Source organism: Phodopus roborovskii, unplaced genomic scaffold (genome assembly GCF_943737965.1).
Source record: "Phodopus roborovskii unplaced genomic scaffold, PHOROB, whole genome shotgun sequence".
In the NCBI taxonomy this organism is placed as follows: domain Eukaryota; kingdom Metazoa; phylum Chordata; class Mammalia; order Rodentia; family Cricetidae; genus Phodopus; species Phodopus roborovskii.
The window spans coordinates 53,652,139-53,673,078 of NW_026126480.1; the positions used below are offsets into that span (position 1 = coordinate 53,652,139).

General features: G+C 44.9%; 1 protein-coding gene across 2 annotated transcripts in view; it reads left to right on the forward strand.

Moving 5' to 3' along the window:
• Positions 1-20,940, forward strand: part of Pc (pyruvate carboxylase) — an 87,382-nt gene that overhangs the window by 20,917 nt on the left and 45,525 nt on the right. Inside the window, exon 1 of one of the 2 annotated variants that reach the window (XM_051193577.1) lies at positions 11,888-11,908. The exons of the other annotated variant lie outside the window; for it this stretch is intronic. Within the exon in view, the coding sequence (XP_051049534.1) occupies positions 11,903-11,908 (6 nt within the window). The 5' untranslated portion in view covers positions 11,888-11,902. Of the gene's footprint in view, positions 1-11,887; positions 11,909-20,940 lie in introns of those variants that run through there. 2 annotated transcript variants of the gene reach the window in all.

Genomic DNA, 20,940 nt, shown 5'->3' on the forward strand with positions numbered 1-20,940 from the left:
AGGACGTTTTGGCTACTGGAAGAGATTTTCTCAGATCAGCCCACCCAGCGGGGCCCAGGAGACCCATCACTTGTAGAGTTTGTGCAGGAAGTACCTGAGGGACCCTATGCTTGGATAGAGTAGTTTTTCTTTCTGGATAGCACATGAGATGGTGGAGTTGCCTCCACTCTAAAAACTGGTGAGACCAAGAATCCAGGCCCGCCCAGGCTAGTGTTTCAATGACACCCTGCCTAGTAACAGGTTACCAACTGGTGGTCCAAACAGTATTTAACTTTTAAAATGCCTCTGGTTTTTGGCTGAGTAATACTTAAATCGGGAATAAATATCTGGATGTATCAAAAAGCCTGCTTTTGTTCTGCTTCGGGAGTGATTCAGGTCTCCCTGTAGGGTCACTCTGACTGAAATGATCTTCTCCAGTCTTTTAGAGACATGTGTCTGTTTAAAATAGAAGCAGAGCAGCTGGAGAGGTGGCCAGAGGTTAAGATCACTGGCTGCTCTTGCAGAGGACCCCGGTTTGCTTCCCAGCACCCACATGATAGCTAATAACCATCTAAAGACAGTTCCAGGGGATATAACACCCTCTTCTGGCCTCCACGGGTACTACATAGGTGTGTGCCACTTTTTTTTTTTTTTTTTTTTTTTTTTTCACTGTTGTAGGGTTTCCCACTATACCCCAGTGTATTTTTCTTGATCTTGCTGAGGAGTCTTTGGCTTCTACCTCCTTTTACTCCTAGAAATGGTACTTCTGTGAAATTCTTGTCTAGGGCTCCTAATTGGTGTGAGCAAGTGTTGCTCCAGAGTATAAACTAGAGGGATTGCTGGCCCACCTGGCATAGGTTGTGTGGACTCTTCTTCCCGCCAGCAGTGCACAGCACAGAGGATTTTGTGGTCTCTTAGGTGTGGGATTTGGATCTCACATCCATGTGAGAGTCACCTCGTAATCTCAGATTATTGGGGTAAACTATTTTCTGTCTCACTATGAGATGGGATCACAGGTGATTTCTCTGAAGATAGTTCTTGGGGGAGGGGGAACAGATGAGGTTTATTTCTGTCTGACTCACCCTGAGGTCTATCTTTTGGAAATCCCAACTGAACTTGGGGTAAACTCTCCTTAGATTTCCAATCTTGCCTGGGCACTGGGGTTGTGCCCTGTGCCTTTTGGGGCTTTGGAAAACAAAACAAAACAAAAAACAAAACAAAACAAAACAACAACAAAAAAAAAAAACCAAAGCTCAGGTTTCCTTGGTTCTGCACAGGCCTCAGGATAAAAGTTAATAGCAGTTACCTGCCTCTGGGTTTCTGCCTCCTCTTATGTTTCCTCCTGATTTCCTTGCTGACTTGCTTATACTTTTAAGAAGTATGTGCAGTTGAGCAGTGGTGGTGCACACCTTTAATCCCAGAACTAGGGAGATAGAGGCAGACAGAGCTCTTGAGTTTGAGGCTAGCCTGGTCTACAGAGTGAGTTCAGGATAGCCATGGTTACACAGAGAAACCCTGTCTCGAAACAAAGTATATTTATGTGGTGTGTGCCCCTCCTTCTCAATACATATAGTTTATCTACAAACGTAGGTTTTTATCAGCAGGGAGGATGGACAGTCACTTATTTACCCTTCTGGGAAACTTCTTGCTTATGGGCTCTGTGTCTTACAGCTCCCAGGAGTCTCCAGCTCACAGCTGAACCATGAGGCAGCCCCATCTCAGGGATATGGTAGAGGCAACTTGCCCAGTTTCCACCCAGAATTGTAGAACTGCGATGTTTGGGCATGGAAGTCTGATTTTCACATATCCTAGATTTCTGAATTATAATGAGAATTAGAGTCTTTGGGGTCCATCCATCCCTCAGGTTTTAAAGTTCTTCGTTTGATCCACTTGGCCTATGTTCCTCTGGCTTGGTTTTGGGGCTCAATCAACTCTAGCTTTGGCTAATATGGGCAGATTACTTAGAGAATAGGCTAGTACACAGGCATTGATTAGGACGTGTCTGAGGGGTTTGGTTTAATGAAATATTACCTCATATCAAACCCTACCCCTCTTGTCCTTTGTTGCACAATCATAGTGACTTTTTTTAAACAAACATTTTACTACCTTAGCCTTTTGGTCTTTGACATTCCCATAATTCCTGTATTTTTTACAATCCTGGGTAGAATTCTTGGGAGAAACCCATTTTACTCTGGTCATGTTATTTTCATTCTAGCTTCATTCTTGTTTTCTAAAAACAATTTACACTGTATTTACATCCACTACCAAAAAGGCTTCCTGTTTTTTATCTACATACCTCCATATGCCATCTTTTAGTGGTGCCTTCTGCTTTCCAAAGTACCTGTCAGTGATCTGGTTCTGGGTTGCTGTGGCTCCATATAGTTGGACCAGGACATAGCTACCTCAGCCCAGGGAGATTCAAAGTCCTGCCCATTAGACACATCAGAATGAGGGACAGCTTTCGCTTCCCATGTTTTTCCTGGGAAAGGAGGCAAGGCAACCTCCGATGATTTGTTCTTAGGCTCTAAATATTACTTCTCAGTCAGTGTTCCTGTTTCTGTAGAGTTCTACCATACTGACGATCACTCTAAAACAGTGAAACAGCTTTCTTCCAGAATGCCTGCTGCTTTTCCATTGTATTCTTTTCTTATAGTTCTTTATTTTTTGCTGTGAGGTGCCTCCCTCCTGTGCATACATTAGCCTAACAGGCTAGCACTGAGCTATATTCTCAGTTGGAATTTAACAATATTTATTGCTGCCTTTGTGTAAACGGTCTTTGGAGTCCAGCAGTTGCAACCATCCCCTTTCAAGCATGTTCTGTCTATTGTGCTGCCCTGCCCAGTGCAAGCATTCATCAACTGCCCCTTGTCCTGCCTGCATGGTCTGACTCTTGCTAGGCCCCTGTTCTCTGGCTTATCCTGTCTTCCCAGGTAAGCCCCAGGCCTTCCTGGATTTTCAAAGGATCTACCCCCACCTGTCTGAGCTAGTTTTGATATCAGCTTGTCACTCAAGTTAAACTGGAACATTGCTGCATTATAAACTGATAGCATTAAAAAAAATATAGCTCTGAGAAGCTATTCATGCCTTTAATTCCAGCATTGAGGAGACAGAGGCAGGTGGATCTCTGTGCTGTAGGCCAAGTATACTGAGATATAGGACAGCCATAGTTACATAGTGAGACCCTGTCCTAAAACAAAACAACACCACCAACAAAAACCAAGCCAAAAAATTTGTGTGTGTGAAAGTCACAATGCCTATGGAGATCAGAAGAATGTGGTGGCACACACGGCATTGCAGCAGTAGCTGAGAGCTGCATCTATAGGCCAGTCTTATGGAGGCATTGAGAGCTGCATCTATAGGCAGTAGCTCAGAGGTAAAACATGCTTAGATGAAGAAGACCCTGAATTCAATGCTCTAGCACTTAAAAACGTAGGTATTTACATGTGGCTATTCATGGACATTATTATTCATTAATAGTCTCCAAATGGAATTACCCTGAAGGTTCATCACCTGATGAGTGGATTATTATTCAGCTATAAGAACTGATACTTGCTGCATCCTGAGTGAAGCTTGAGAACAGTGCTGTTACAGAGGCCAGGCATAAAAGGCCACATGCTGGATGACATTTCTTTATCATCCAGAGAGCCAGAGTAGTGATATCGAGGTTTGGAGGAACAGAGAACAGGATGTCTTGTTTCTTTTTGTGTAATAAAAATGTTCTGAGATAGATATTGATGATGGTTGCATAGTATTATAAATCTATTAAAATTCATTCAATTGTGTACTTACAGTTTCAGTGGTGAAGATGTAACTTAAAAGCACTTAGCAGAAGTAGCAAACTCAAAGTGTAATTGCCTCCCAACACACTTGTCTTTGTGAGCCCTTCTATACATCATATATGTTCTTGTAATTAGAGTAAATACACTTAAAGGATATGTGCCAAATAGTTTTTTGTTTTGTTTTGTTTTTGTTTACATTTTTTATTTTTGTTTTTTCTAGATAGGCTTTTCTGTGTTGCCTTGACTATCCTGGAACTTGTTCTGTAGACCAGGCTAGCCTGGAACTAACAGAGATCTGCTTCTGCCTCCCAAATGCTGGGATTAAAGGCATGTGCCACCACACCCAGCAGTATAGCTTTAAATTTTTTTTCCTCCATTGTGCCAGGCACTTAAGAAGCACTCTATAGAAGGCAGCAGAAGCAGGCTGATCTCTGTGAATTTGAGGCCAGCCTGGTCTATAGAGCAAGTGCCAGTATAGGCTCCAAAGCTATTCAGAGAAACACTGTTTCGAAAAAAGCACTCTATAAAAACGTATTGAGTTATGTTTGCTATTTTCTATTCATTAGTGTGGACACATTTCAGGCTAGTAATAATTACCTATTGTTCTCACGAAAGGTAATATTTTTAAGTGATATGCTTTTTTGCTTCAAGCTGTCTATCTTACATGATGTGTAAGCTGTGTATATATTTTCTTATATGGAAAATAGCTCACTGTTTTGATCACAAAGGCAGTACCTGGCACTGTTTAGCTCTAGCCTCTCTGGATGGGCCTTTATCCTTCAAAGGTTTCTAAACAGTTCCACATCTGCACAGGATCCTGCTTCTTACTTGTTTGCCTGTTTGTGTTCCTGTCTTCTCTGTGTCTTACATTGGAGTTCATCATTGCATTCACATCAGCTTCTGAGATACCTTCTCCTAGGCATGAGTCCAGGATGGCATTTTCCTCTTGCCTAAGGGTCTTGTCTAACAATGAGAAAAAAAATAGAGTGATGTTTGACTCACCAAATCAGTGTCTTGATTCCTAACTTTTTCTTCTCATTTTTACCTCATGGTTTTCTGACATCCAAACCTGTCTGTGTTTCCTTGACTCATTTAATTTAAAGAACTGAGCTATTGTATATTTCATGTGAAAAAGGAAAGAATGGAATCATATCACTCTTTCCTTTTATTCTGGTGCTCAATGTACATCTGATTAAGAAATGCATGTTTCCAATGGTGGCTGCTGCTTCCTTGTAAAGCAAATGCTACTAACTTTTCTTTTTTGGAGTTGTTGTTCAGGAATGAGGTCATTATCAGATCCCCCTTTGCAGCTAATAGCAAGCTTGAATGGTATTTTAATCTAAGCCAGATGGAAAGCACAGGTGGAGAATTCTTCATGATGGTCTCTGGGTGATGGTGTCTTAGACACTGCTCTGTTGCTGTGAAGAGACCATGACCAAGGCAACTCTTATAAAAGAAATCATTTAATTGTGGGCTTGCTTACAGTTTCAGAGGGTTATTTCATTATCATAATGGTGAGAACATGGTGGCATGAATTGCACTGAAGCAGTAGTTGAGAGCTATGTCCTGAGAGAGAGAGAGAGAGAGTGCTCTGGGTCCTAGTGTTGGCTCACCCCAGGTGACACACTTCTGTAACAAAGCCACACCTACTCCAATAGGGCCACACCTCCTAATATCTCTCAAGTACTGCCATTCCCTAATGACTAAACATTCAAACATATGAGCCTAAGGGGTGGTGGTGGGGGTGTTCATTCTTACTCTTATTCAAACTAAAATTCAAATTATAGCCTCCATAGGCTTGTGGTCATATCACAATGCAAAAAATGCATTCAGTCCTTCTTCAAAAGTCCCCATAGTGTATCAGTTTCTGAGACTAATGGCAAGCTCTTCACTGTAACTCCTGGAAATTAAAATAAGAAAGTAGACCACATACTTCCAATATAAATGGGAATATATATTACCATTCCAAAAGTGAGGAAAGGATGCACAATGAGGAAATACTGGGCCAAAGCAAGACTGAAACAAGCAGGGTGAACTCAATTTATCATCCATGCTGATGTCAAAGCCTTCTTTCGAAGCCCAACTTCCCGCCATGTTGATTGAAACACACTTTTCTCTGTAGGCTGGTTCTACAGTTGTCTGCAGCTCTCTTTGGCGGGTATCTCATGACTCTGGCATCTCCAGCACCTTGGGGTCTCTAACCAACTCAGAGTTCACCTTTGTAGCTGCACCCAGTGGTCTCTCTGGGCCTCCATGCAGGGGCACTCTTGACATATGTCTGGTCTCAGTGGCTTTTTTAGCTGTGAAGGGAAATTCCCCTGTGCCCCCCCCAACCACTACTCTGTCCCCAGTTTTTTAAAGACAGGGTTTCTCTGTAGCCCTGGTTATCCTGGAACTCACTCTGTAGACCAGGTTGGCCTTAAACACAAAGATCCATCTGGCTCCCAAGTGCTGGGATTAAAGGCAACCCCTTTTGTGTGTGTGTGTGTTCCTGAACTCTACCGCTATAACCATGGGACTGGAACTTGGCCTCTTCCTTCAATTCTGTTGTTGATGGGTTCCTTCACTGCTTAAACTTTTCTTTAATTTCTTTTCACAAGTTGAAAACTTAGTTGGGTGGGGTCTTGCCTAAGCACTGGACTTAGTTCCATTACACTTTCTGGACTCCTTTTCTCCTCAAATTGTACATTTTGTATTTCTCTTTCTCTTGTTTGCTCCTTTTCATTGTATATTGAAATTACTAAGAGTGATTACTAATAACCACATGACAAAGTCAATACTAGGCTGCCTTAAAATCTCCTCTAACTATGCTATTAAATCCAAATTTAGCCTCAGGTAGATTTTTAGGTCAAGGACAAAAAGCAGCTATATCCTTTGCCAAAATATCATAAGAATTGTCTCTGGCATGTAGGCAGAGCAAGGAGGTCAGTAGAAGGAATGGCCTAAGTTGTTTAGCTAACCTGTAATTGGCTGTAAATTGCAGCTGGAGAGATAGCCCTGAGCTATTCTTTAGCTGGCTGTGAAACTGCAAGCCTGTACCTTGGAATGTTCTGCTGAACATCTTGTTTATTTCTTAAGAGGCAGTAATTTTCTATCTCAGAGCCCTAAGGTTGTGAGGATGGTGATGGTCCCCAACAGAGAGAGAGAGAGAGAGAGAGAGAGACTTTGGGTCTGGTGTGGGTGATGTTGCCCATCCAGCTTGTCCTATAGCTCTGGGCATCCTTGTGGATAGTAAAATAGAACAATCATGACAGCTGTAAGTGGTAGCAGTGGATACATTTGTTCTGCTATCCTGGGGTCCTCCCTCCTCTCCCTTCCTTCTTTCAGTCCCACCTGTTCCCCTTAGCAAGGGTTTTTTTTTTTTTTTTTTTTTTTTTTAACTTTTTAAAGATTTATTCATTTATTAGTTATACAGTGTTCTGTCTGCTTGTGTCCCTGTAGGCCAGAAGAGGGCACCAGATCTCATTATAGATGGTTATGAGTCACCATGTGGTTGCTGGGAATTGAACTCAGACCTCTGGAAGATCAGTCAATGCTTTTAACCTCTGAGCCACCTTAGCAAGGTTTTATGTAGTCTAGGTTGACATCAAACTTTCTGTATGGCCAAGAATGATCTTGAACTTCTGGTCCTTCTGCTTCTACCTTCTGTGAGCTGGGATTACAGGTGCACCATCACAGCTGGTTTCTGTGGTGCTTGGGATTGAACTCAAGGCTTTATGCAAGGCAAGCAGGCCCTCTATCAACTCTATATCTCAACTTCCTCATTAATTAATTAAATTCAGAGACTGTGGTCTCAGGTGGCCCCCATTCTTCAGTGCCCATTTTGGGTAAAACTTTCAGTGGTCCTCCTGCATTAGCCTCCAAGTGTTAGAATTTCAGGAATGCTCTCTCTATCTGGCTTTCCTGGTATTGCTTTATATATCATCTCTTTTTCAAACACAGGACCTTTTCACCTGCTAGGCAAGAAGTTTACCACTGAACCACAGCCCAGCTCTGCTCTTCTCTCCTTCCTTCCTTCCTTCCTTCCTTCCTTCCTTCCTTCCTTCCTCCCTCCCTTCCTCCCTTCCTTCCTTCCTTCCTTCCTTCCTCCCTTCCTCCCTTCCTCCCTTCCTCCCTTCCTCTCTCCCTCTCTCCCTCCCTCCCTCCCTCCCTCCCTCCTTCCCTTCCTCCTTTCCTCCCTTCCTTCCTTGTTTTTGTTTTTTCCAGACAGGATTTCTGTGTAACAGTCCTAGCTGTCCTGGAACTTGCTCTGTAGACCAGGCTGGCCTTGAACTTACAAAGATCTGCCTGCCTCTGCCTCCCAAGTGCTGGGATTAAAGGCGTGTGCCACCACCCCCTCCACCACCCCCCACCCCCCCACCCTCCCACCCCCCCACCCCCGCTTTCTTACAACTATGTTGGAGGAAACTGACCTTTCAAGGGGAAAGCAGTCAGACCTAGAATCTCTGACCCTGTGCCACCACCCAAGCCATCCCTCTACCATCCTGCCCACAAATGGTGACCAAACAAAGCATTCCCACTCCTGAATTCTTGAGCTTGTGCCAGTCTCTGAATGACAGCTGCTTCTCTGTTGTTTTTGTGCTTTTCAAAGCCTCTATAAGGTTCTTTTTTCCCCTCCCTACACATGGTGCCTGGAGTCTAGGAGCAGGGTTTTGCCGAGGTGCCTTGCTTTTCATCCATTTTTAATTTCCTCTCTAGAATGAAGCTCTTTGTTTGAGACAGCGTCTTGTGTAGCTATATATTTATATAGCAGCTCACTTCCTGAGTGCTGGGCTTGTAGGTATGTTATGCACCAGCTTTAGAATGCTCTTCTTAAGGACTGTAACATAGTTAGATAATCTTGCCCAAGGGTTTGAAAAAATACAAAGGAATTTTTTTCTTTTCTTTTTTTTTTTTTTTTTAAGCTGGTGGCCGAGTTTCTTCTAAGGCCGTTTGCACACTCCTAGCTGTTCAGTGAAAGTGGGTTGTTTTCCTCACATGCACAGGAAAGAGGGTATAAATGGGTGCAGACTTCTGGCAGTCCAGTCAAGGGCCAAGAAAGGCATCTCTTCCTTAGCCATGCGTCCTGTGCTGCTCACTGTTGTTTCTGTGCATTGAACAAATTAAGTTTGTATCTAGGCTCAGCTCTGTTAAGGAGAGAATCCTGAAGAGGAAAAAGAAGAGAGCTCAAGGGGCAGGGCTACTTGGAGGAGAGTGTGTGGAGAGAGAGGAACAGCTTGAAGAATCAGAGTTGAGGCAAGAGCTTGCTTAGATCTGGTGTTCTGTTCCTTCCCAAGGACAGGCCTTCCAGTAACTGCTAGTCCATCTGGTTTTTGCCCATTCTCCTATCTTCCCTGTGCTTGTCCCATCTTCCAGAACTAAGTCTGTGTTTGTGGTTTTCCTTTCTTCCAAGCTATTAGGCAGGAGTCTACGGCAGGAGAAAGAAGACAGACCCCTCCGTTACACACTCTGCTTATAAGGAGTAGGACTGTCTTTAGGTGTCTTTGGAGTCACTGAGTCTGTGGAATCTGAGAACACGGTTGCCCTTGCTCTCCCTTTCCATCCCACCCTCACTCTGCTCTTCCCCTATCCAGCAAGAAGCATGGTATGTTCTAGTCATCCTCACAAATACCTTTTGCCTGTCTCTGCCAGTTTGATTACTTTAAACATAACCAGCCTTGTTCTGAGATCAGTCATTCATATATTTACTCAACAAGCATTGTGTGTGTGTGTGTGTGTGTGTGTGTGTGTGTGTAGACATTGTTATAACCTTCATCCTCAGGACTCCAAACTGCTATTACTAAGCTGGCATCACTTGTCACTGATGCCCGATTATCATAAACCCAGGTCTTCATCTTGAGTAATAGGATAACTCTACATTTGAGTTGTATTGTCCCATAGGAGAGCCCTGAGATGAGGCCCTTCACTCCCATATCTCATGCTTTCATCTGCTACCTTGTTACCTACCTGTTCTTTTTAGCACAGGTCCTCAAACTTGGTTCATTCCTTTCTGGTCCGTGACCCATTCTACTGTTGTCACTGCCCTGTCACACTCTAGACATCTCAGACAGGGTGTAGCATTGACACAGACCCCACCTCGGCCCTACGCAGTACTCTTCGAAGGGAGAATTTGCAGACAAAAATTTTCCCTTTCATTTTTCCTTTTGAGACTACTTCTCAGAGCACGAGTCAAGTCTACCTGGGCAGTGGCACCAGGCATGGGAATCTATTTGGGAACTTCCCTGACAGCCTCTTGATAATATGGGCATTCATTGGAACCTCACTGGGCTTTGGCTGGCTGCTTCTCAGAGCTGATCTACTCAAGCATCTCCTGAGCAGAAGAGCTCTTCCTCCAGGCAGATGTTCTAGTGTTGCTGAGGTCTGCTTGAGGAGGACTATGAAGGGTACTGCCTCAACATGGATAGAGGGGTAATCTTTTCTTAAACTAGTTTGTGTGTGTGTGAGAGAGAGAGAGAGGGAGAGAGAAAGAATGGATGTGTGTGTGTGTGTGTGTGTGTGTGTGTGTGTAGTAAGAGAACAATTTTATTAGATTTGATCCTGGAGATCAAACTCTGGTTGTCAGGCTTGGCATCAAGAGTTTTGGGCTGGAGAGATGGCCCTGAGGTTAAGAGCATTGGCTGCTCTTCCAGAGGTCCTGAGTTCAATTCTCAGCACCCACATGGTGTCTCACAGCCATTTGTAATAGGAATAGGATCTAATGTCCTCTTCTTGCGTGTAGGTATACATGTAGATTACTCATATATAAAATTAAGGGGGGGGGAAGAGTCTTTACCTGCTGAGCATCTCTCCAGCTGGAAAACTTGTTTTTATTTATTTATTTATTTATTTAATTTTTTTTTTTTTTTTTTTTTTTTTGCTTTGTGAGACAGGGTTTTTCAGTAGCTATGGAGCCAGTTTTGGAACTTGCTCTGTAGACCAGGCTGCCCAAGAACTCACAGAGATCCACTTGGCTCTGCCTCCTGAGTGCTGGGATTAAAGGCATGTACCACCACCCAGCTTTTTCTTTGGGGGAAGGTTATTCTTTTGCTTCTCATTTCTCTATCTGTCTGATCTCCACACTAGTGTTCCCAAGAGAGATGGTTAGAAGTAGAATGTTAATAGTGGAGTTGGTTCAGAGGGAAGCCATAGAGGCTTGTTCTCCTCCCTGTACAGGAGCTACATGGGTGTGGTGAGTGTCTCGCTGATGCAGTTTTCTTTTATTAAGCACTGTTGGGTAGATAAAAGAAAATCCCACTCATTGTTTGTGTCACACCACAGAGTATATATGGACTTGGATAGTTGACTAGAGATTTTGCAATTGATTATGGCTGCTCAACTTGGATAAAACTATTAACCTAGGGGAGAGGTGAGCATTTCCATTTTGTATACTAGAAAAGCATTCCCTTTTCTAGAATGGTCCTCTTAGGCCATCTTGGACAGCCGGTAGCCCATGGAGGACCTTCTGTGCAGCCTGCCCTGGGCAGGGAGTGGTGCTGCCAGGAAGGAACCCTGAGGCTGGGTAAAGGTGCCTCTCAACCCAGGTCTTTCTAAGTATAGTCCACACAAACCTCTCCTTTAGTGTTGAGATTGCTAGCAGATTTGCAGACCCTTCCCTCTTGTAGCAACCAGGCCAGTGGATATGTGTAGATTTAAGTGTTGGTGTCTTGAAGTCTGAGGCAAAGCCCAGTCAGTGACATTAGACAGTAGCTCTCACTCACTAGAAAACAGAATCGGGCTTCCCTGACCTGGCTCAGTCTTCCTTGGAGCTTAGTTCTAGAATTCCACATTTAATCTCTTTTCTTAGTTTATCAGTTCCCATACCCTCAAGTTCCTTTCCCTTAGGTAGGAAAAGGAGAAGGCTATTTCTGGGAACCTATGGTGATTTGCAGAGATCCTTCTCCTAAGCAGACCATTCACACATACTGTGCTGAGTGGACTAGGAGTTTTGCATTGTAATGGTTTACTAGAAGTCACAAAGGGCCAGGTCCATCATGCACTTTCTGCAATGCCATCTTATTCTCCCTTTAGGTTTATTTCCATAACTATTTACCCAGTTGGAATTGACAGAGCCAGCAAAGAGAACCTGCCCCTGCGCAAAGGTCATTTCTTTTTGCCAAGCCCTGCCAGCAATAGTGTGTATTCCAGAAGACCTGGTGGCTAAAGAAATGCAGGTTGGTTGGCTTGTTTGCTGGGATGAGGGGGCAGAAGAACAGGACAGGGAAGATTATGAAGAGCTCTGGGGAGGGGGGGGGCAGGGTGGAGAGATTTGAGCAGTTGCTGGCATCAGGACTAAGAAGAGAGGAGACAGAGCGGAGTGGGGCCTTGGGCTGGAACCAGGCATCACCCACCAGTGCATACTTGTCAGAGCTGGAACTGCTGCCTGGTTACCCTCTCTGCTCCTTTAGCACGAGCCTTTGACATGTGTAGTGGGAACCTTGGAGCCTGGCATCCTGCCCCCCGAGGTCCCTGGCCCATTTTCCCAGCATTCTCCTGAGGAGAGGCCACCAGCATAGCCCTTTGTGGGGCGGGGATGAATCGCTCCAGACCCTGGCCTCTGTGTGGCTGCCTGGCCTGAAGTGCTATGCTGTAGACCTGGCTGAGTTGCTGCTGAGCAGCTGAAGGAGTAAGTTTCAGACCCCTGCTGGGAACACTGTAGGGAAAAGAAGGCCCTGCCATCTCCTGTCATCAGAGAAGCCAGCAGAAGGCCAGAGCCTGTGTAGTCACTGCTGTGATCATACTGTGGGGAAAAGCACAGTGGCTTATGAGCACACCCCAAGCCTATGGGGACCTCTGGGGGAGCCTCCCTTCCTTGTAGCTATCTGCCTCCTGCAGCTGGCAGCTTCAGGCCCACAACTTGGCAGGACACCTGAACCTTAGGCACATTTCAAACTGTGAGTGATCCCTCCCTGTGGAGGGTGAAAGAGGAGGCTGAGTAGCCCCTCCTTTGCCCTGCTAGGCCCATTGCTGGTACTGCCTCTTTTCATTGGCCCAGTCCGGGGCCTTGCAGGCCGGTTCCTTTAACCAGCTCTGGGTAGTGTCCCTGTGGGTAGCAAAATTTTCCCCTAGGGGACAGAGCCTGTTTAGAGTTGTGGTTTCTGCCCGAGAGTTATCTGGATTTGTTCTCAATCCATGTTGCCTGATCCCAGGCTCTTAGTGAAGTTTTCCTATGTGCTTTCTTCCTGGCACTTCACTTGTGGGCCTCACTGAGGGACTGGCCCAATAAGGTGGCACACTCCAGACAAAGTACCCTGTTCCCCAGTAGGAGTGAGAAGTGAAGGCCCAGGCACTTACAGAGGTTTGGTGTTTCCCAGGTGACTGGATAACTCCAGCATGGGAACAGGAAGTACTTAGGCTTTGAATTCCTAACCCATTTTTGAGGACATCCTCATATTTCTTCAAACCCTTGATTGTTGCCTGTATGTTTAGAAGAACCCCCATTGGCCTGAGAGAGACTCCTGGCCCAGGCTGCACCTCAGGGCACACTTTGGAGTTTCTTTATCCATATGCTCACAGCTCCCATCTTGTGGCCTTTTGGCATATTGACCCTGAGTCGTCCACCTGTGCATGTGATTATTCTTCTGGTCTATGTGACATTTCCTATATGGATTCTGTGTTACTGGGCTATCAGAATGGTATTGGCATAGTAATATTGAGTTCTTCATATATACAGATCACAAAAAAATGTTTGCCTGGGCCCCCACACATCTAGGGGTACCCTGCCCAGGGGCTGCCCATTGTGTCTTCTGGTTGTGCTTGCAGTTCTGGGCCTGGACCAGAAAAGTGGATAAGGGCCTATTGTTTGTCCCTGGGGCTTGAATGGCACTTTGTTTTCCTCCTTCAGCTCCAGCCAAGTGGCTTTACTGTGGCTATGGGTGCTGGTATTACAGTCTCATCTCAAATAAGAAATCCATTCCCAGCAGACCTCATGCTGCCTACTGAATATTATGGGCTTTGGGCCAATTGTGGTGGCTGCTGGGTAAGGGCCCATTATGGGGCCAAGAGAAAGTATCTTCCCTATCAAGTGCCTGGAGCTATTTATACTTTACTTGGGTCTAGGTGAAACAAGTATTTGCAGGGAGGGTATGGTGAGGCCTAGTGAATGAACCAAGCTGGGGGCAAAGATGAGGAGATGTGGGCTGTGCTTCCCTTCCCTCTCTGTCCTCCAACCCTTTGTCCGTAGCCATGGCTGTCACATGGGTCCTCAAGTTGGCGGTCCTGTTTTGACTAGCGGTCAAAAGAAGAGAAAGGTTGCACACGGCTGGATTTGCAGTTGGATTTGGCAGTCAGGAAGCAGGCTGTTCAGCTAGCTTTATGCTTGAACGTCTGTCTGTCCTGCAGGTGCAGGTCAGCTCCCACCTGGCTGAGAGTCACATCTGTTCACTGCATTCCAAGTTACACAGCAGGGCAGGCTGTTTGCTTTGTTCCCTACCCCCAGGACAGTAGGGAATATTGTCCTCACTCAGTGGTTCTTAGAGGGCTCCCCAGGCCCTTGCAAGTCCTCAAGCCCAGTTCAACGAAGTCTTTATGGTAGGACAATTTTCCTAGCTATACTGACACATTATTTTTATTTTCACCAGTGATGTAAAATTAGGGGAGGTAAAACTATTGACACTTTTTCAGTAATCAGCTGCACATCCCAGACCCTTGTCTTCCACCTCATTTAACAGTGGCCTAATGAAGCAATGAAGCAGATTCATTTAATCAACATTAATGTGCTACGCTTGGGCACATATCCTTACCTTTCTGTGTGATAAAACGGGAACTAAGCATTCTGTTTACTAGCCATGGGGGTTGTGAGGGAAAAGACCTTGAACATGATGGGTTTTCAGAATGAACTGATGTAAAACTGGTTATGACCATGGTTATACAGATTTGAGAGCTTTCTAAATTTCCCCCTCACAATACCGTGGCCTGTGGTGAAGTTAGAGCTTACAAGAACAAATTAGAGTTTGTCCTGAGTTGGATACCTTTGAAATGTCTAAAGGCTTTTTTGATGACATTCACCTTGGTGGTGATACTATAAGGTGGCATTCTCTTAATTCATTTTAGTCGGTACTGTGTTGCTGTTCAGAAGAGCAGCATAATTCAGAGAGCCAGTGTTTTCCGGATGACCAGCACATGAGATTATAAAATCATGTTGAGCAAAAAGACCCATTTACAAATTGACACAGGGCAGTGAATTTTAAAGTCACAGAGTAGGAAAAGCTCATGAGGTTTGAGATTTCTTGTCACAGTGAACTGCTTGTCTATTGAGTTTGGATGTAATGTCAAGGGGAGTGACCTCAGTCACTGAGAGGTTATTAAAATATTTTTTCTTTTGTCGCTACATGTCTGGGTGAGTCTAGGTTTTCCTCATCACAGTAGATTAAGCCATAAGTGTACATGTGATGGGTGCTAGGGATTAAACTCAGGACTTGTAAATTAAGTAAGTGCCCAAACTTCATTAAAATTTTAGTAAATTTTTTTGTGTTGCTGGATTGTTGGCCTCATTTGTGCTTGGTAAGTGCTATGCCATAAAATTAAACTAAAGCTCTAATTTTTTTTTTTTTTGTTTTGTTTTTATTCGAGATAGGGTTTCTCTGTAGCTTTGGAGCCTGTCCTAGAACTGGCTCTGTAGACCAGGCTGGCCTGCAACTCACAGAGATCTGCCTGCCTGCCTCTGCCTCCCGAGTGCTGGGATTAAAGTGTGTGTCACCACTACCTGGCCTCCATCTTGTTTTTTGAGACAAGCTCTCTGATGTTGTTACCAATGTTGTTAGTTTAACTGCTCAGAGAGCCAGTGCTTCCCCAGTACTGAATTACAGATGTACACTGTTCATGCAGCTTTCCCATAGGTGCCAAGAGGACTCAGGCCCTCATACTTGTGCAGAAATCACTCTACTGACTGTGTTTTGAGGCTGGGTTAGAATTAGGATTGTCCAGAGAATGTACATTTTAGTCTTAGGTATCTATTTTTATTTTATTTATTTATTTATTTATTTTTTGAGACAGGGTCTCACTCTGTATATCAAACTGACCTGAAACTCACCGTGAAGCTCACCCTGGCCTCAGATTTGTGGCAGTTTTTCTGCCCCAACCTCTTGAGTTGTGCGATGAGCTACCATCTATAACCCCCCCCCCCTTTTATACAAGGCTTCATTATGTTGTTTAGGCTGATTTTGAATTAAAGAACTCAAGTGATCACCCTGTCCCAGTCTCCTAAGCAGCTAGGACTGTAGGTACCGCTGTATCTGACTAGAATTCACCTCCCACATTTTGTTTTGAGACTTGAACTTGCCATCCCCCATTTCTGTCTCCCAGGAGCTGTTATTACAGATTTGACTGGCAACATTCACCTCTCTAAAAGTGTGTAATTCAATAGTTTAAAATTCAGTGTTTTTTAGTACATTTCCAGGGTTGTGTAGCCATCTTCACTATCTAATTTCAGAACATTCTTATCACTCCACAAGGAAACCCTGTGCCTATTAGCAGTCACTCCCTGTTCATCTCCCTTCCCAGATCCTGACATCTAGGATGTACTTTGTCTGTCTGGACTTTCCTGTCTAGACACTTCATTTAAATGGTTGTATTACTTGTGCCTCTTTGTTTGTTTGTTTTTATTGTTGTTGTTGTTTGTTTTGCTTTGTTTGTTTGTTTTTTGGTTTTTTTGGTTTTTCGAGACAGGGTTTCTCTGTGTAGCTTTGGAGCCTCTCCTGGAACTACCTCTTGTAGACCAGGCTGGTCTTGAACTCACAGAGATCTGACTGCCTCTGCCTCCCAAGTGCTGGGACTAAAGACCAGTGCACCCAGTTTATTTGTGCCTGGTTGTATCTGGTTTCTTTCACATAGGTTGATCTCAGGGTTCATCTACTTTGTAACACTGTTTCATTTTTAAGTGTCTAAATGGTCATTGTGTGGCTGTCCCATATGTTGTTAATCTTTTTAGTAAGCTGATGGGTGGATTGGAGGCTTCTATCTTTTGCCCATTAGGACCAGTGCTGTTATGATCACTTGTGTGCAAAATTTGGGATGGACATATATTTTCTGATAGCTTGTATATCTAGGAGTAGAATTGCTGTCTCACATGATAACTATTTCACTGAGGAGTTACCAGACTCTTTCCTGAGTGGCTGCACCATTTTATTCACCCACCAGCAATGTAGAATTCTAATCTTTCCAGATCTTCACCACCACTTACTGTCTGTCTTTACCACACTCTGATGACTGTGAAGTAGCTTCTCACATAGTTTGATTTATGTCTCCCTGTGGCTAGGGATTTGGAACATCCTTGTATGTATTAATTGATCATTTGTATATATCATTCAAGGAAGTATCTATTAAGATCAGCATGGCACTGAGTCTGTAGATCAGTTTGGGGTGCGAACATGAGCATGTTCCCTTTGGTTTAGACCTTTAATTTCTTTAAGTGATATATTGTAGTTCTCAGTGTGTAAGTCTTCTTTTGATGAGTCTACTCTTCAGTTTTGCATTGCATCTTCAATGCTTGTGTTACTCTGTTTAGATTTCACTTGTGTTATTTAACTTCCTCCTTACCTTGACTCCTTTCTCAGCTACACAGGGACAGGACTGGGTCTTCACAAAGCCCAGTACCTTGTAGCACAAAGCAAGTAGTCCATAGTTTAGTTTTTCAGAGGTAAAGAAGCAGACAAAAATCCCCAATTACCTGAACTGTCTGCCTTCTGTATCCATGGCTTCTGCAATCAAGGGATGGAAAATATTGGGAACATGTTAATATTGTTGCTGGTGTGTAGTATATTGTTAGTTCTGTATTGGTTACTGGCTGTGTCTATATTGAGCATGCACAGACTTTTTTGTCATTATTTCCTAAACAATACATACAGTATGACAACTATTTGCACAACATTTGCCTTGTGTCAGAGATGAGTCATAGAGATGGTTTATGTGTATGGAACGTGGCCAGGGAGTCACACGCGTGAAGCACATCACTTTTTGAAAACAGGTTTTGGTATCTGAAACAGTCTTGGAATCAGTCCTTTTTTGGTACCAGATGATTGCAGGACTATTGGTGGTTTGTGGTTTTTCACAGTTGGGGGAAGAAGATTTATTTATTTGTATGTGTACATGTGCTTGCATGAGTGTGTGTACTACCTGAGTGCAGGTGTTTACAGAGGCCAGAAGAGGGCATTGGATCCCCTGGAATTGTGCTATGAATCGCTTGGTGCAGTTTTGGAGCTAGAACCTAGGTTCTCTGTAAAAGCACTAAGTGCTCTTCACTTACTGAGCCATCACTTCAGCCCCATATTATTGGGGGGGGGGCAGTGACAGATTTGCTGTATCAAAATTGAAAACAACAGAGTGTGTGTCAGCCCCTATATTCCCTTCCAGCCTGGTGAATATAGTCTGCCGCCAGAACTTGAGTATCACCTAGGTTGAGCCTAAGCATTGCCAGTATCCCAGCATCCTGGGAAAGGGGTTTCTCCTTCTTGCCTGGGGCCTCTTCCCAGGCAGACTCACTCTAAAGCTGGTGCCTTTTCCCATCTAAATTGAGTTAAATCAAGATATAACTAATGTTTTATGCTCATGAGATTCTCAACTCTCCCCTCAGTGTGTGTGTGTGTGTGTGGGGCAGTCGGGTCAATGTTCCATCCTATATTTTGTCCGTGGTATGAGAATAAGAACGCTGATGTAATATATCTAAAGGAATTCTCAAGAGAGTGGCCAACCCAGTGACTCACCGCCAGCAGCAACTGTCACAGGCCAGTGCAGGAGTAGGAGCCAGGCTACTGTGGCTTCACAGTGGAGCTTTCAAGATGCTCTCCTCTCATCTTCCTGGGCCCAACTCTGGTTTGAGTGACTCAGGCGCACCTTGCAGAATCAATGTCTACTTGGCTTTGTCAAAATCTTAGTGGAATCACTCTTCCTTGGTGGACAGGAAGGGAAGCAGAAGCTGATATTATCAGCTCTGCTGGGCGAGGTCCTGGAGGCTTCAGCTTCCACTGGCTCTTCAGGAGATTTGCATCCAAAATGTGCCCATATAGGACCCTGGCCTGTCTCAGGGCAACCAGTATTCTATTAGCAGTTTCTCTGGATGTGGCCAGAATTGGGGGAGGGGAGTACTTACCCTTCACTTCAGGAGGTCACAAGAGCAGTGGGATGTTGACTGTGCTGCCCCAAACAACCTTGTCAAAGCTCAGCTGGGTGCTTTGTTTTTTGTGATGGCTGTGTGCCTAGTGGGAGGGGCCTTTCCTGTCCTCACTGAGTGGTCTTAGGGCAACTACCACAAAGGCAATCTTTGTAGCGTGTAGCATTTAAAAGGCTACTTGTTGATGAAATCTGGTACAAGCTCACAGGCCTCAGGTAATGTGGCCTGACGAGGGGTCATCTCCTGGACCCAGACAAAGGACCATCCTGTCATCTCTTCCCAGATGGACAACCTGGGGTGACATTCAGTCTCAGCAGGAAAAAGGAAGCTCTTAGCCTCCTCCACTGCTTCTTCTAGACCAGCTGCTGCGCAACTCTTTCCTGACTGGCTTTCCCAGTACTCCCACCTTTGAAAATTCAAATGTTGTCCTTTACCTCTTCCACGGGAACCATGAAAAGTGCCTTTCTACTGCCCACTTGTAGCTCTTCTCCACCTGCTTTGTGTGTGTGTGTGTGTGTGTGTGTGTGTCCGTCCGTCCATTGTTACTCCCCCTCTGGAACAGATATAGCTTCCTAGACATTCTGGGGACAGGTCTCAGGGATGGACATTGAGTAGATAGAGAGGGTGGACTAGATCATGGCTCAGGGGCCTGTGAGAACATCTGTGGTTGGAGATGGCAAACCCTGTTTTGGGGTGTAGACCCAAAGCTCTGGGCCAGCCTACCTTCATGTAGTGATAGCTGTTGGAGGAAGACAAGGGTCCCTTGTGGAACTGGCACAGCTACTGAGGTCAAGGGAAGGTCTGTTCTCAGTCTAGCTCAGTCAGAGCCACCCTGGGCCATGAGGTGATGTCTAATAGTGGGGCCAAAGGCCCAGCTTCCAGTGGGCATGTGCACACTGCAGGGCAAAGGCGAGCTTCCTAAGGCGTGAGGCCTCCTGGACAGCAGTGAGGGAAAATGTTGCTACTGGCCTTTGAGTAACACTCACTGCTCCATGTAGGTAGGGTCAGAGGGCTTTCAAATTTGCTTGGGAGGATACCTTTCCCTCAGTTCAGGAGAGCTGATAAGGCCCCAGGCTCTGGCTCTTTATCTAAACTGCAGAGTCCAGATGCCTGCCAAGTCATGGTAGCAACTCAGGAGCTGGAAGGCTGTGTGTGTGTGTGTGTGTGTGTGTGTGTGTGTGTGTGTGTGTGTGTGTGTGTGTGTTCAGGAGGCAGGTGAGGGTATGGTGGAGGTCAGTATGCCTTAATATGTCATGTCCCAAACCTCCTACATCAACACTTAATGGGGACTGTATCATTTCTCAGTGTGCACTAGATGGGACATGGGATTTACTCCTGTCCTGTGGCTTTGTTCTCCATTCAGGAAACCTATCATTTGCAAAGGGGTCTGAGGCAAGGATACAGTCTGGATTAATCTGGATTAATCTGAAATGACCTGTTTGCTCCCAATTGAACCAGTGACCTCATGCATGTTGGTTAAGTGCTTTGTCACTGAGCTATATCCTCCAGCCAGAATGACTGATGAAAGGAAATGTCAGTTTCACAAGGGCCCTTTTATCTGTTCAGTTTATCCTGAGTCCTAGCAGGCCTCAGGTTCTGTAAAAGCTCTGTCCAGACTGAATGGATGCTTCTTCCCTACTTTTGTGCTGTAACCCTGTGCCTCTTCTGCTGGGGCCACTGGGACTTACCACTTATCATCCACCCACAGCTGCCCTTTCTGTGACTCTGACTCTGACTGTCCCCATACCTGGGAGGCCTTCTACGTGCTTCACATCTTTTTTTGAGCTCTTGCCAGGTGTATCCCAGCAGTATTCATCTGTCCTCCTCAGCTCACCTGGTTAGTTTGTGTGGTGGTCTCTCCACATGGCATTTCTGCACCCCATCCCTGGCCTTAGCTATTCTGGGGAAGGGTTTTGTTTTTGTGTTTTGAGATGAGAACAGCTGGCAGAGAAAAGCTGTGAAGGGCCTGAGCACTGTTTTAATGGAGAAAGGATGATTGCAGGGCTTGAGGGCACATAGCTCCTTTTCAGCTTGCCAAGATCCAACTGTCTGTCATGGTTTGCCTGTCACATCTATGCTGATCCCCAATCACTGGCATCC